This window comes from Montipora foliosa, chromosome 1 (assembly GCF_036669935.1).
Source record: "Montipora foliosa isolate CH-2021 chromosome 1, ASM3666993v2, whole genome shotgun sequence".
Lineage (NCBI taxonomy): Eukaryota > Metazoa > Cnidaria > Anthozoa > Scleractinia > Acroporidae > Montipora > Montipora foliosa.
Genome location: NC_090869.1, coordinates 7,513,652 through 7,529,134, shown reverse-complemented (window position 1 = coordinate 7,529,134; position 15,483 = coordinate 7,513,652). Strand labels below are relative to the sequence as shown.

Genomic DNA, 15,483 nt, shown 5'->3' with positions numbered 1-15,483 from the left:
AATTTAGAAAGAAAATAGAAAATTTATCGCTCACGTCGTCCACATAACCTCAAATTTGACCATTGACGTCGTTGTCAGGGCGAGAGACATGTAAAAAGTGTAAAAAGTACGTACAAGGCGTGCAGAGGTTTTGTTTTATCCCGTTACACCTGTCGTTTCATCGCGTCCTCGTCCTTGTCCAAGCTTCCTATTGTCACGGCAGTGAGCAGTATTCTAACCTGCGATCAGGCGTTCTTTTCTTTGGAGAGGGCGCTACAAGTACTTTTCACAGGTTAGCAGTATTCCAAATTTGAATGTAACAAGGGACAACTCGGTGTCTTTAGAATAGATTATCAAGACTACTTAAAGTTTTAAAATTCATTCCAACATACTGTTGGCCTTGGCCAAAATACTGATAATTTGCGAGTTCCAATTTAAATGCTGATCTGTAACTTCCAACCAATACAGAGTCATCAAGAGAAAAAGGTAAGATGAATGGTTTAGTCGTCTTTGTTATTCTCATAATTTTGGATTTCTTAATATTATGAAACTCCATATAATTACGGATGCTCCACTGGTAGTTATTATCCAAGTCCTGTTGAAAAGGCTGGACCTCTGAAGTATCTATGATCCTTGAACTTTTACAGAGCAAGGGTGTTACCTGGGAGAACAGCATCGGGCGAATCTCTGTTATAAAAGTAACGGTCCCAGAAGGGAGCCCTGTGGGACTCAAGAAGTAACCAACGTAATGAAACGCAAGCTAACAGCATTCTTTTCAGACGCTTTGTCAAGTAAGTTACACGCCACTGTAGAAGGGAGCCAGAAATTCCAAAGCTGAACAGTCAAGCGACTTGAGAAATCGAGAAAGCTGCGTCAACTTGGTGTCCTTCACCCATAGTCGTGGCCCTCTGATGATCGTTAGAACCAACTATTTTACATTTCACCTCACTTCACTTTTTAAAGTGAGACCTTAAATACAGCACAACTTGCACAGCGCATGAGAAATTATACTCTTTTCACAACAGCCTCGAAGGCATTAACACTGATCCATAGGTACTGCTATCACACTTGGTGGTAGACTCTTCCAACCCCTAACGGCTCTCGGGCTCTCGGCTCTCTTGTCCGCGTATAAGTTGAAAGAGACGGCTGTTCGGCATGCATATGTCAAATTTTGCTCTGTGGTATTGTGAGCTTCGAGGGGAAATCTGGATAGTGAATTTAGCCCGTGATTGAAAATGACTGATCCGATCTCTCTTCGTGTCTAAGGGGCTGCCATCCCAGATAGTTTAGGGTGTTAAGTCATTGCACCGAGCTCGTAGTTGCTGAATAATGACATTACAAAGCGCACTGCACTGTTATTTTCCTGAGCTGTTGTGGCAGATTTTGCGTGTGAGGATCCGGCCAAAACAGAACTAGTGCACTTCAATAGTGGCCGCACCAAGATAGGCTAAGGGGCTATTTACAAGAGACCAGGACGAACTCAGACCGGCATGAGATCGTATCGGCCTTCATACATTTATTTTTATGCATTTACATGAGACCGGCCCGACATTGAACTCACTGGATCGGTCTGACTTCGTCTCGGTCCAGTGACCGAGACGAGAATTCTCGTACCGGTTACCATGAGATCGTACCGTTCCCATGTAAATGACAACAGATCTCATTCCGGGTCCAGAAATTTCAAAACTGTATGCTTTTGGGTCAGCCGTATATTTATTTGACAAAACATAGCATTTCGTCCCGGTTTCATGTAAACGGTTGCAAAAAATTCATACCGGCCTGTGTTCGTCCCGGTCTCATGTAAATACTCTCTCCTTTAATATAGTTATGTCGGCAAATATGCCTATTTCATCGTAGGTCATGCATGCCTCGTGGTAATCCTCAGATACTTCCCTTTTACAGAATTCAGGGGCGTGCGCACCCTTAAGATGCTATGGTAAACCCATGACAGAGTCACAATTTGTAGGAATAGGAATAGGTAGTAATCAAGTGGACTTTTAATTCCTTATCAGTCCACTTTAATCATCCTTTTGTATCGCAACACTCCACTCTATTTAAAACTGTTCAAGATCCACTGGTGGTGTAATCTCCTTGTCGTGAACACCTAACGCTTTCTTCTGCAAAAAAGAGGGGACATCTATGGATTTGCGAACATAGTGATAATTTGTGCAATGTATAATAGTACTTCATCATTTGTTCACGTCACCAAAGCTCAGTGTGAGGGGAAGCCCACATCGCCGAAAATAAAGGATTTTTAATGCGAATCCCGATAAGAATTACATGATTCAATTAAAAATCCTTACCTTTTTGCCATTGTGGGTACGTTTCTTCCTGTGTGGTTATTTTCCATATTCAACGGGATTTGAGTATTATTCAAGAACACAGGAATTAAAAGATGGCTCAAAATCGCGTTGAATCTGGAAAATAACACACAGAAAGGAAGCTACCCACAAAGGAAATAAGGCAAGGCTTTTTAATTGAGAATTTTTCAATATAATTATGTTCCTAAATCTTTTATTGGGATTCCCATACAAATCCTCATATTTTCGGTCCTAACACTGAGCTTGGGTTGCCTGTGATCTCTCCTAATGCCATGCGCAGTTCATGTGCATCCTGAGGTAACCAGTGGTTTCGCCTACGTGTCAGTTCGCCAACGACCTGTTCGCCGACGTATGAAGTCTATTCGCCAACGTCTAATGTCAGTTCGCCAACGCTTATATGTGAGTTCGCCAACGTCCAAAATACTTTGTGAAATAGACCTGAAAAGTATTTACAAATTACCAAAAGAAGATAATGTGACCTTTGATCCAAGATGAATTGTTTGATTCGGCTTGAAAATGTTCGTTTCACTCTCCCCGATCTCTCTCTCTCCCTCTCCCTCTCTCTCTCCCACGCCATCCACGGCTTTATTTGTGAAGATATAAACCGGCTGTAAAACCTTTTTATTAAACATTTGCGTAATTAAATATTTTTGTTTGATTACGCGCTTAGAAGCGTTCACTTGTTTCCCGCAAGTTTCGCCTTCGTGTTTGTTCTACTCTCGCAGAGGGTTTTTGCATTGCTTGAAACACTGATTAAATATTTGCGGCAAAACTTTTTCCTTCCCCCACTCAACTATTAAATGCTCCCCCCACAGCGCTAGCCTGCTTCTCTATCGGTCTCTTTTCTCTCTGTTACGGGAAGAAGTAGAAACGCGATAAAAACAATGTGAGCTCATTAACTTCGCTTGTGCGGCATGTTGCAAAGGAGGTGAGAACTTTTTCAACTTGAATAGGATATTGTTTAAACGTTTAATGATATCTAACTACAACAAAGAACAGATAACACCAACAATATCTGCCAATCAAATTCCTGCGATTTCGATCCGGCTTAATCAGGCATTGCTGTATAAAAGGGCTGTGATTTTCTGTTCAATTCAACCCACTCATCTTATCGGAGTATTTTCGCTGATCAAATATTTTTACAAGAGTCACTCGAGATTGGGGCACATTGAAAGGTTCAATAACAAATATGGCGGTTCACATCAACAATCCCTCTCATGAAGTGAATTGCAAGTTATCTAATTGACAATTATTTTCAACGAAAAAGGTGTTCTTGGACGCTGGCGAACTGACATATAAGAGTTGGCGAACTGACATTAGACGTTGGCGAACCGACTTCATACGTTGGCGAACAAGTCGTTGGCGAACTGACATGTTGGCGAAACGACCGGTATTCGCAGAGGATGGCAAACAAAATAACACAAAAGAAACTATGGTGCTGCGTCCGTGGGGTAGTAGAATGCAAAACAAAATTTGGTTTTATCAACGGAGTTGATAATGTAAATAGGCCACCGTACAGAGATTCTAAAAGCTGACGTTTCGAGCGTTAGCCCTTCGTCAGAGCGAAGAGCTAACGCTCGAAACGTCGGCTTTTAGAATCTCTGTACGGTGGCCAATTTACATTATCAACTCCGTTGATAAAACCAAATTTTTGTATACTATTTCCCCACCGACGCAGCACCACAGTTTCTTTAGAAACTACCTCCTTCATTCATTTTTTGTTCAACCGCTGCGACCACTAGACCCAAGACGACGAAAATAACAAGAGACCTGGGAACGAAACTTATAACAAGATGGCGTCCAAAACGAGTCCTAAAATTGACTTCATTCTTGTTGCTTTGGGTGGGATTGTCAGCATAAATCTCGTCTCTATCTTGGGAATTTCTTTTCTAAACCTAGAAGACAAAACCAAGTACAAAATTATCCTAATTCAAGCATTGTTAACTGTGCAATCAGTGATGTTTTTCAGCGCAAGGTACCTGTGGATACGATTGTGTTCTCCACTTTTACACCATCCGTCGTTTCTCAACAAGGCCCTTCTGACAATCGTGATATCGGTTATTGGCTTATCACAGAGTAGCATTGTCCTGGGGCTCATCTTTTCCGGCGTAGAGCCTCACTGGATTTCTCTGTTGTCCTACTCAAGCTTGGGTGTGCTAATTTTGTTAACCACTGCAACTGTTTTCTCCGATTTGGTTACATGTACATTCGGCCTTTTAAATTCAAGGTCTTGTCCAAGTCCTTCGAGGGCACAGTATGCTAGATCACAAATTATTGCAATTGTATTAGTTACAGCTTTGTTTACAGCACTGGCATTACACAACGGACTTAAAGAACCTCTGGTAAAACAGGTGAATATTCCGATAAAGAATCTTCCAGCTGAATTTCATGGATTTACTATTGTTCATCTACCAGATTTGCATGTAGGGCCTACCATTGGTAAAACTATGCTGGAAAAAGTGGTTAAGACAACAAATAAGTTGAACCCAGATGCAGTTACAATAGCTGGAGACTTGGTTGATGCTACTGTGTTTCAGATTCGCCAGGCAGTTAAACCATTGCTCAAGTTAAGAGCGAGATATGGTGTATATTTTGTAACAGGTATAACTAGTTTTATTTTCCGGGCAAACCTTGGTTTTACAGAGATGAAGATGAAAGGCAACATGGTCCACTGGTTGGGGCATAGGATTTGCCAGATAAGGACAGTTTAATTAGAGTGTTACTATGATGATCAACAAATCACTTCCTCTTCCATTTTTTCTTCAGATTTTGAAAGTGTGATTGCTTAAAGAGGGAGTATCACTGTATTGGTCATGTTCTAGCTGTAGTGAATGTCACCGTTTATAAGGCAATTGGAAGAGACGTTACAATTATTAGTGTGCAAAATTCACATGTGCGTGAAAGTTACTCACTTGGTTATCTGTGAAGTGGACTGCCCTTAGCTCATTAGTGATGTTTAATAATCAAGAACTTTTTACGCATTAAATGTAAATTATAACATCACTTCTGACTGGCTCATAAATGATGACATTCGTTACAGCTAGAACTTGCGCAATACTCTCTTTAGCTTTGATTTTTATCCAAAGGTTTTTTACTGTGAGTGTAAGTATTGCATTACATTCTTTAACTATCAAGTCTGACATCATCAATATTTTTCTCCTCGATCCAGCTCTCTCTAGATTTTAAAATTAGTAATAGTGTACCATTAAATAGGAAAAGTTCAGTTAAAATAAACAGGTGTCCTTTTGAAATCAGGTCAAATTAGTGTTTTGATAACATAGTTTTAAAATCCAAAGAAAAAGAAGAATTGAATTTTTGGTCATACAATGTAGTAGCACTTTAATTAAGTAAAAGCTCTAAATAAAATAATATATTTTTATTAAACACTTGAAAGCTAGAAGAACAGGTAATAGTCCATCCTTTGGACTATATATTCTTCCTTAACACTCCGTGCTCAAATCCCACTCCTGTAGGAAATATTGTGTTGGATTCAGCATCTTTGGGACGCACTCACTAAGAGAATCCCTGATGTGGTTATACCATACAGGAAAGGAGACAGTACATGCATTGCCCAGCCCTGCCCTGCCCTGAAATTGCAGCATCGCATATTTCCAATATAGTTTGCGAGAGTGAATGGTAAACAATGTGCCATGCTTTCATAGATACATGTAACAGCATTTTTGTCTAAAAAGATGTCATTACTCATACTGACCAGTCACACCAAAGAATTGTACTGTAATCTCTTGTTTTTAAGGAAACCATGAGTACTACACTGGTGATGTTGATGGATGGCTTAAGGAACTGGAATACCTTGGTGTCACACCACTTCACAACTCTCATGTTCTTTTAACGCATCCAAACAAAAATCAGGCAAAACTTTGTCTTTCTGGTGTTGATGACTCAGAGGGTGGATTTCTAAGGTTAGCTTAACACCATTCAAGACGTACGGGTGGTGATGGAGATGGGAATGATCACTGTAGGCAGGAGTCTGTGCTGATATTAGATATTGTCAAAAGGAACGATGAAGCACTGAAGACTTAAAGGGGACAAAAATGTTGGGAGGTTGAACCTGGTAACAATGCTAGAGATTTTCTCCTAAAACAGAGGGAGTTGTGTACAACTCACACTGATTGCCTGTAAGGATCTCTGCACCCAAGTGAGTAGGAAGGAGACCAGAGATAACAGAGTCAATTTCCTGCTTATTTTCAGATCAGGAAATCATGGCACAGACATCATACAGGCACTAAAAGGAGTAGATGCTGGTACTCCAACTATTCTCCTTGCTCATCGACCAAAAGCTGCTAAACTGGTCTTGGACAGCCACAAAGTTGACCTTATTCTCACCGGCCACACCCATGGGGGGCAGTTGTTCCCTATACATCTATGGCACCTTATGAGAGAACCATACTTTGCAGGCTTGTATAGACATAATACAGGGTCATATGTTTATGTGTCAAGTGGGGTGCATTTTTGGGGAATGCCTATGAGGTTATGGTCGGAAGCAGAGATCACTTATATTGTGTTAATTTCATCTGAAAAATGAACTTTATAAAAAGAGTAAATGTTTTTTAAAGGGAATTTAAAAAAGCATTAAGTTTATGTAACAAGTTATTTTCCTTTCCACAAACGATGCAATTTGTCATGGTTTCAACTGGATGTAATGCCCTGTGCTTCTCAAATTTAATTTAATTTAATTGATTTCATTTGATACATGACTGGTTCACCAACCAAAATTTTGTGGCTGTGTTAAGGTCACATTTTGCTTATTTTTACCCAAGTAAAGAACACCTTTTTGCATATTGCAAATATGTCACTGGTCGGAGATCACTTATATCAATTTTCAAAAGCCCTCGCCCAGTGGTCCACTTATCCTTTTATGGAGTAAAGTAATGTCAGAACGTATCAAATGCATCAATACAGTTCCAGCTGCGTCAAAGGCTACAGTTATCTTTGATGTTACTTACTATAAATGAAATGCAATAAAATTGACTGTAAAAAAGAAATCAGAGAGGAAGAAAAGCACTTCTTTATTTACAAAAAATCCTCCATCTTGCACCATAAATGCACTTTCCCCTGAAGTTATTAATAATTACAGTAATCATTTATTGTGTACATTTTTGAGCAGTATTAATATTATTATTATTCATTCCATTCCTGATGCAAATTGTATCTTGCAAATGATTGGTTTAGGGGTTGTGGAATCTGCTATCACTATCTCTTGACCATCAGTAAGTCCAATTTCTGAAATTAATGTAAATCACCATATATAAATTTCATGTTCCATGAAATGGTAAGATCATACCTGCAAGGCACATCCAGCTTTTACCTTTACGAAAAGTTAGGGTATCCACTCTCTAGGAAAATGGAGGCAACATTCCCTTCCTTCCAAGAATGAGCCTTTTATTAGAGCTGAGCCCACCTGCAGATCCATAATCAATCATCTAATTCCTTTGTCATATGATTTACCTTTTAATTTCCTGGGTAGATTATGCCTTGTTTTCTCCTCTAAGGACTTTACAGACTGTAGAACAAGAATGTCAGAATAACGAAGTTTTTATTTTCATTGAGCAGATCAGAGTTAGGTTAGGGTTATCTCCGTAAGTCAATATGATTACCGGTACTTAATTTTCTATTATTATTATTATTTTGGTCTTAAAGCCAAATTAAAAGAAATGAAATAAGTAGCTCACCTGTATATACAAGGTTTTGTTTTTCCCATCAATCATGGTTGTGAGACTTGGAGCTTTCATTTGACTGTACAAGAAAAATGACAATGCTGCTGATCTTCCAAATCTGCATAATGTATCATGTAAAAATTCAGGACCCCAACCTTATGCATTTTGATGGCTTGGAACCAGGAGCATTGTGCAAACATAGTATGACAATAATTCACGATCACCAAGTAATAGTAATATTATAATAATAATAGTAATAATAATCTTTTTTTTTTGAACAAGTATGTAAAACAGTCGCAAATCTAAAAAACTAGTCCAAATAAACAAAAACGAATAAACAAAAAAAAGTAATAATACTAATAATACTAATAATACTACTACTACTACTAATAATAATAATAATAATAATAATAATAATAATAATAATAATAATAATAACCCTGAGAAAAACCTCTCAGAGCAGAGTAAAGGAACCAACTACAAACTTTACCCACATATGGCCATGAGTCAGGAATTGAACCTGGGCCACATTGCCGGGAGGCGAGTGCAATCACCATCCCCGCTATAATGAAAACCACCGATCTGTGGAATGGGCCTGAATTATTGAGTCACTGTCCTGCCCACTTTCCCATGTAAATAATTCAAATTTGTGAGAGGTGTTGTGTTCAACGCTACTGTTAAGGCCAGGGATCCTTCCTTGCACTTGAAGTAACAGTGAGTCCACGGTTGCACTTGCCACCTCTTCACTGGACAAGAACAATTTTGACCATTTTCCCCCAGGACTCATGATTTTGAAAGCAGGGCAGGCAAGGCAGTCACTCAATAATTGGGGCCCATTCCACAGATCCGTGGTTTTCGTAATATTACATGTATTTTGGGGGAGCAAAGCACAGCTAAATATTAATGTCTTGAAATAATTTTGCATTGTTAAGTTACTCACTATGTAGGGCTCTCATGGAAAAAGTCAATCACTGATTTAATTGTGACATCCTCTGGAAATGTAAGAATGTGAGGTCGCTGGCTACATGCTGCACAGTCTTCCTGGAAATAAACATTCCTTGATAAGAAAATCTCTCCCAATCTGAGGAAAAATGAGCAAGCTTTTTGCTCATTTTTAAGTGGAAGGCTTTATGAGCCTCCACCACCGTCATGTTTTCGCGAGCTAAGAAACTTTATGCTCCGCTCAATTTCCTTCTGTACAAAAATAAACGTACCAGTGGCAAATTATTGAGTTCATTTCAGTCTACAATAGATTAAAAGGCAGGCAGAATGAATATGTGGTTAGGGTGCTGGATTTGAAATCCAGAGGTCCTTCTGGACTCAAGTCTCATCCTTGACCCCTAGCTGGAGTTGAAGTTGTTCAAGGTAATCCTTGGTTTATCTCCTTGGCAGCACCTTTAAACAGCAAAACAGTCTGCCTCCAGCCAGTTACCCCGGGTAGCATTCTCAATGGTTCGGGTTAACCCCAACCCTTTTCACTCAGGATAAAAGGTATACCGAGTATTAAAATGGGTTTGAAAACCGGAAGTGCAGAAAAATGCACAATAGAATTAGGACATGTGGATTTCATTGCTTAAAAGCTATGCGCGATATAACCTCTAGGGAGAGGTTGTAATTGATGCAAAACAAACTTGTGAACACAGGAGCCAATGTGAACACAAAAGCGAATGAAAGGATCCTAAATAAGAAATTTTTACACCTTGGGTGATATTGGGATAAACTGACTGAAACATTAAATTGTTGCAAAATCCACCTTATCTCTATCTTTGTTAATAATTCTATTGGTATCGTAGCCATGTGTCAAAATAAATTACTTGGAATACATGAACCTGAAAGGTATCGGTTGACTTTCTTCGGTGCCGCAAAATGGACAATAGAATTATGAGGTGGTGATTTTATTGGCTATAAAAGCAATTCACTTGATCCCATGGAGCAATACCTTTCACCTCCCTCTTAAACGAGACTTATGTTTTCCAACAACAACAAAAATAACAGCTGTGGAGTCCAGTGTCGTTGGAGGGGATTTCTATGTGTGTGAGGCTTCAAACAGCCTCAATTCTTCCCGTCGAGTTCTGTGAAAATATGGATTTATAACATGCGGTGGGGCAACCAAAATGATTGGGGGGTGTGTTGGGGTTTCAGTGTGAAACTTTTATTATGACGTTCGCTGATTTAGAAACTCAATTCCATGTTCTAGCCTGAGTGAAAGCTCAATAGCAGCTAAAGATTGACATGCTGGATTCAGTCTTTTGGAAATGTTATGAATAACATGAGCCCTCCAGATGTCAATTGGCTGCAGAAACATTTACTTCTTTTGTTCCGTACTTTAACCCTTTAAGCCCCGAGGGGTTCCCCATTGACGAGTAAAATCGTCTGGCGTTAGACAGAGTAAAATCTATAAGTGCCATTTGGCACTATCGGGGCTGAAAGGGTTAAACAGGGACATAGTTTCTTCACGCTGTTAGCTTAACCCTTTAAGCCCCGAGGGGTTCCCCATTGACGAGTAAAATCGTCTGGCGTTAGACAGAGTAAAATCTATAAGTGCCATTTGGCACTATCGGGGCTGAAAGGGTTAAACAGGGACATAGTTTCTTCACGCTGTTAGCTTAACCCTTTAAGCCCCGAGGGGTTCCCCATTGACGAGTAAAATCGTCTGGCGTTAGACAGAGTAAAATCTATAAGTGCCATTTGGCACTATCGGGGCTGAAAGGGTTAAACAGGGACATAGTTTCTTCACGCTGTTAGCTTAACCCTTTAAGCCCCGAGGGGTTCCCCATTGACGAGTAAAATCGTCTGGCGTTAGACAGAGTAAAATCTATAAGTGCCATTTGGCACTATCGGGGCTGAAAGGGTTAATAGCAAATTTGAACATCGCTTTAGCCTAAGTGTTGTTTTAACTCTTCCAAAATGTATCACCCTACTTCTGCGCAACATGGTATTCCGAATAAACGCTTTGAAGAGCATCTTGTTTACCCTGAAAAGCCCCTGAGGAGAAGCAGTCATGTATCTACATTATTTAACGCTTTTACCGGCTGGTAAAACGCAGTTAATGGAACATGATACCCCTAGAGGGCAAGACTGCTTTCGTTCGTCACCCAATCCAGTAAGATAAATAATAGAACAATATTGAATGCTGAATTCATGAATGAATGTTCCCTTATTCTAGCAGTTAGTACAAACGCTATTCATGTCTGTATTTTAGCTTCTATCTTGCTGAGTAATCTAGTGATATATCTTAGCTTTTCCTAGATTGGTCCTTATGTTTGTTAGCCCCATTCATGGCTGACAAGCCCGCCACGTGGCATCTCTTTAGCTCGTAGTACAGCTGTACCTATTGGTCGAACTTTGAGACACTGTCTTGCTATATAAATCTCAATACACTGTAACAGGGCATAATCCTGGCAGCTTGCACGAGAGTACACAGTTTGTAACAATTTTGCTTTAAAATTTCCCACCCTCCCTCCCCGGGAGACGGGCTTTTGTTTGTTATTTGCCAATAAACTGGGGTCACTCCTTGTGGTTCGGTTAAGTCTGCGTAGCGACTTCCCCCAAGCTTTGGCATTGCTTGTGTCTTGCCATCTTATATCCTTGCCTTTATCTTGTCCGATCCAGCCTCTGCTGTGCTGGGGAGGTAACAAAGGCTCTGCCAATACTCTTGTTCTATTCCCACGTTAGTGGGGGAATAAGTGAGGCTTTTAGTTTTGTGCACCTATTATTAAGTCGCGTAAAACCTGCCACAGGGCTGTGTCCCCCTCAATTACGCCATATTGTTATTTGCTTATTTGTTGTCGTTACACTATCTAGTTGCGTTACACTCTACTCTTAGTTTAAATTACGGAATAGTGACATTAAGTAAGTAATCATAACTCGGGGAGTTAAGTGATGGCACTCAAACTAGAAATCCAGAAAAGTCCTCATCAACATCTTTCAATGATACCCTGATCTATATCATAACATTCTATAATAATTATTATCATAACATACTGAGCTGGCAATCTAAGCTTACCTTTTTCTCAGCCTCAAAAGTATAAGTGTACAAGCCATCTGTATCATTAAACACCATATAATTGTTCAGTGGATTACAGCAGCTGGTAAAAAGAAAATCATCAAAACTGATTACAACACTGTATGATTATAGATTAAAACCATCATAAAGCCATCTTAGATGGTAAACAAAAACTATAATAATTTATTAAAAAATAGGTAACTGCACATTTAAGGGGTCTGCTGTGAACATAAACTTTGCAAGTGACTTTTTTGCAAACTTTTATGTTAAGGGTAAACAAGCCCTAACTTCTCCCAAAGAAGTGTGACAACTTGAATGCAAAAAATGAATCAAGGCAATAGAAACTTCATATGAAAATGGCCAAATAAAATGTTTGGTTTATTTGACCTACAATCTTGTACAAAACTCTTGGGAAAAATTCTAGCTTAAGCATCATTTGACACACACTCACAAAGTATATTGGTCCTTCCCCCCTCCCCCCATACCAATTGATAATGTGATGCAAAATACTGTGCAAGCCATTTGGCCATTTTTTAAAACTAACACTGGAATGGGGGGAGAGGCAGGGTTCGTACGCGTCTTGAAAACGCTTGAAAACCCTTGAATTTTGAGAGTACATTTTCAAGGCCTTGAAAGTCCTTGAAAATCTCTGCTCATCATTCCTGGTCCTTAAAAGTCCTTGAATTTTTTCTGACCCGCATAACTTCAGTAAAAATAATCAGCTACTCAAGTCATGTCATACAGACGTGATGAGCTGTGGGGTCGAGAATGGTTACCAGTGCCTTTGCATTATTTTCACGCATCTTCATTACGGAAAATGAGCAAGAATTGTACTGTCAGACTATTTCCATGGGTAAAATCTTTGACGTAGATAAAAAAGAGGTCCTTGAAATTTCAAAATTTGGCCTTGAAAGTCCTTGAAAAGTCCTTGCATGTTTGGTCTGAAAAAGTGTACGAACCCTGGAGAGGGGAAAGTGGGAAGAATTAATGTTAATCTTTATCACACAGACAAATTAGAGAGTCACATTTTCCCAACAAGTTTTGTCCAAGATTGTAGCTGCCAGTTCTTTTCAAAAATTCTGCAAGATTTAATGAAAATGGAAACACAAGATCTTCAAGTTAAACTCATCGCCACTTGATAAGCTTGGGAACTGGTGCCTTAAAAGTTAGTGGGAAGGGGCCTGTTGTGATCCAGGCATCACACGGTGGCATCCTTGGCAACCTGCAAGCGTGAAACAATTTCCTATAAGCAGCCGCTAACCAGCAATATCACACTGGAACATGGTCCAGTGGACAAAATGCTCACTGTCCTTACCAGATACTTCCCTCCACAACCGAATAGACTCAGTACAGGAAAGGTGGGGCTCAATGAATCTGCAACGATTCACAAAAATGGCCCGCAAAGATTGCACGGCCATGCAAAAGCAAGCCCTGCAGGATTCTGCGGCATCCCCAAATAAAGGCACGCCCATTTAATTTGGCGTGAACAGGTTACATGCCAAATTAACTTGAGATTAACCTTCCCTAAATTACATTTAGCCTCATAATCTAAAGGAACATGAAGACCCACTGGCTTCTACAAAATTAATACATTACCTAGAAACTAATTTGAAGACCTCCAGGGCACAAGCCGCTTGTAAAAGAAAGCAAAAAAAGATAGGTTATACTTTCTACTAAATCAAATTGAAAGTTACATAATTGTAGGTAAATGCTTCAACGAAGTACCTGCAATCACAGCATTTGTGGATGCCACGGCAGGGATGATATGCTTGACGACACCTTCATTAGAAAAAAAGTCCTAGTTATTCCTACTGTACTCAAAAGCATGCCTCTATCCACTTATTGAGGATTGATGTCACATAATATTTGAATCAGCATATCATTGAAGATATGAATTAGAGGGATGTTGAGAGAATTGAGAGAGCTTAATGGAGGGGACAGTATTTGACTGGTTAAGCAAAGACATTATCAGCAAATACAAATTTATGCATTAATTAAAAAAATAGCAAGCAGGTGACTGTGTTTTTTGGTCTTGTCTGTTCCTTTGCCATTCTTGTCCTGACAATATTTTATTGATCTGAAATGGCCAAATCTGAGCTTATGTGGAGTATGCGAACACCTGTATGCACAAATAAATAATTATTATTTTCAATTTTCTTAAGTTTGTAAAATTAATATCCACATCCAATTTTATTCCTGGGAAAAGGTATGCGCTCTTCAAGCTGAACAACTTGGAACAATTATTGCAAAATTACCAAAGTAGCAATCATTATGATAGGGTTATGAATTTCCAGGACATTCTTATTGCTGTTATGACCTTCTTTGCTTTAAAGGTCTGGTCCTTAATCTTGGGGAGTCAAAGATGGCCAGGGGCCTGTTTTCTCGAAAGTCCCATAAACATTTTGGGCCCAAAAAGCTATTTGTGAAACTAGCAACCACTTGTTTTTGGAAAGCCGATCTTTTGACATAATATGATTTCAAGGTAACAAAAAGCAAAATGACAGGTGGACTTTGACTTTGACCTCTCTGTTCTTGAGATGCAGAGGAAATTGTGACATTGGTAAATGGGCCGTGAAGTCTCGGGACTTTTGATAAACAGGCACCAGGTCAATACTGGCGAGTCTCATTGCAGTATATCCCTTCATTTGTTGGATCACATCACAGCTTTGTTGTGTCTTCTTTTTTTTTATAATTTATCCTAACCAGTGTCTTATCTGAAGAATGTACTTTATTCCCAGGACTTATTCAAGCACCTAGGCCATTTCCATCACAATTTTTCTGCCAACTGCTTTTAATTTACGTACACTTGTACATTATTTTCATCACATGACCAATGTTATGCAATACATGTAGCAGTTATGATCAAGCATGGGAATCAGACCTCAAAACCTTCCATGGGATATCCATGACAAGTCACACATTCTTTGAACAATACTTTGTACAATCATACTTAGTCTTGTACTTATCTTTCTGGACAAAGGATTTTTCACATGAATGTGAAGTTTAGGATGTACATTGCCATTTATGCAAAGGGTCTACGCTTATTTTGATTTTTAGTTACTAGGTATTACAAATTGTGCATCAGGTGTTTTACACAATTTGCTACAGCACAAAGGACTGCTTTTCTGTGTCATTATTACCTTGGGTAAGTCTGTATGTGACTCCCTGTATGTTATAACTATCAGCTCTCTCTTTGGCTTTTTTTCAAAAATCCACTGCACATGAGCTGGGTCATCTCCATCAACAGGAACGCACTCTGAAGGATGGTTCAACAAACACTGATCAATTCATAATTTTTCAAACGTTTTGTTTTGTTTTAATGTACCTGACTCTGGAGAACACTACAGCCATGACTTTCTAACTCTGCCGAATTATTTAATTATCATTTAGCTTTACTTTTTACTCCCATTTTAACTGTAGACCTAGTTTGAAATTGAGCAAATCGCTTAGTTTGATATTTATTGTCATCTTGTGTATAGATTGGCTAGTCTGATAAGTTTTG

The 15,483-nt window shown here is 39.2% G+C and overlaps 2 protein-coding genes across 2 annotated transcripts; one reads left to right on the top strand and one right to left on the bottom strand.

The window, feature by feature from the left end:
- Window positions 1-4,033: 4,033 nt before the first annotated feature.
- Window positions 4,034-7,295, top strand: LOC137968624 (transmembrane protein with metallophosphoesterase domain-like). Its single transcript, XM_068815173.1, has 3 exons — window positions 4,034-4,901; window positions 6,055-6,220; window positions 6,510-7,295. The coding sequence occupies exons 1-3, from the start codon at window positions 4,094-4,096 to the stop codon at window positions 6,841-6,843; spliced, it is 1,308 nt and encodes a 435-aa protein (XP_068671274.1). The 5' UTR covers window positions 4,034-4,093; the 3' UTR covers window positions 6,844-7,295.
- Window positions 7,296-7,303: 8 nt separating this feature from the next.
- On the bottom strand, window positions 7,304-15,186 carry LOC137968703 (NEDD8-activating enzyme E1 catalytic subunit-like). Its single transcript, XM_068815237.1, has 8 exons — window positions 15,122-15,186; window positions 13,707-13,760; window positions 13,578-13,614; window positions 11,982-12,063; window positions 8,916-9,016; window positions 7,991-8,054; window positions 7,767-7,821; window positions 7,304-7,541 (listed from the first exon to the last, which is right to left on the bottom strand). The coding sequence occupies exons 4-8, from the start codon at window positions 12,036-12,038 to the stop codon at window positions 7,444-7,446; spliced, it is 375 nt and encodes a 124-aa protein (XP_068671338.1). The 5' UTR covers window positions 12,039-12,063; window positions 13,578-13,614; window positions 13,707-13,760; window positions 15,122-15,186; the 3' UTR covers window positions 7,304-7,443.
- Between the last annotated feature and the right edge of the window lie 297 nt (window positions 15,187-15,483).

Excerpts from the sequence above, each read along its gene's own strand:
- LOC137968703 (XM_068815237.1), bottom strand. The coding sequence starts at position 12,038 with ATGGTGTTTAATGATACAGATGGCTTGTACACTTATACTTTTGAGGCT. Across the intron at positions 9,017-11,981 it reads CTTTTGAGGCTGAGAAAAAG|GAAGACTGTGCAGCATGTAG; the intron begins GTAAGCTTAGAT and ends GTTTATTTCCAG. Across the intron at positions 7,822-7,990 it reads ACAAAACCTTGTATATACAG|TCTGTAAAGTCCTTAGAGGA; the intron begins GTGAGCTACTTA and ends CTTGTTCTACAG.
- LOC137968624 (XM_068815173.1), top strand. The coding sequence starts at position 4,094 with ATGGCGTCCAAAACGAGTCCTAAAATTGACTTCATTCTTGTTGCTTTG. Across the intron at positions 4,902-6,054 it reads TGGTGTATATTTTGTAACAG|GAAACCATGAGTACTACACT; the intron begins GTATAACTAGTT and ends CTTGTTTTTAAG. Across the intron at positions 6,221-6,509 it reads TCAGAGGGTGGATTTCTAAG|ATCAGGAAATCATGGCACAG; the intron begins GTTAGCTTAACA and ends GCTTATTTTCAG.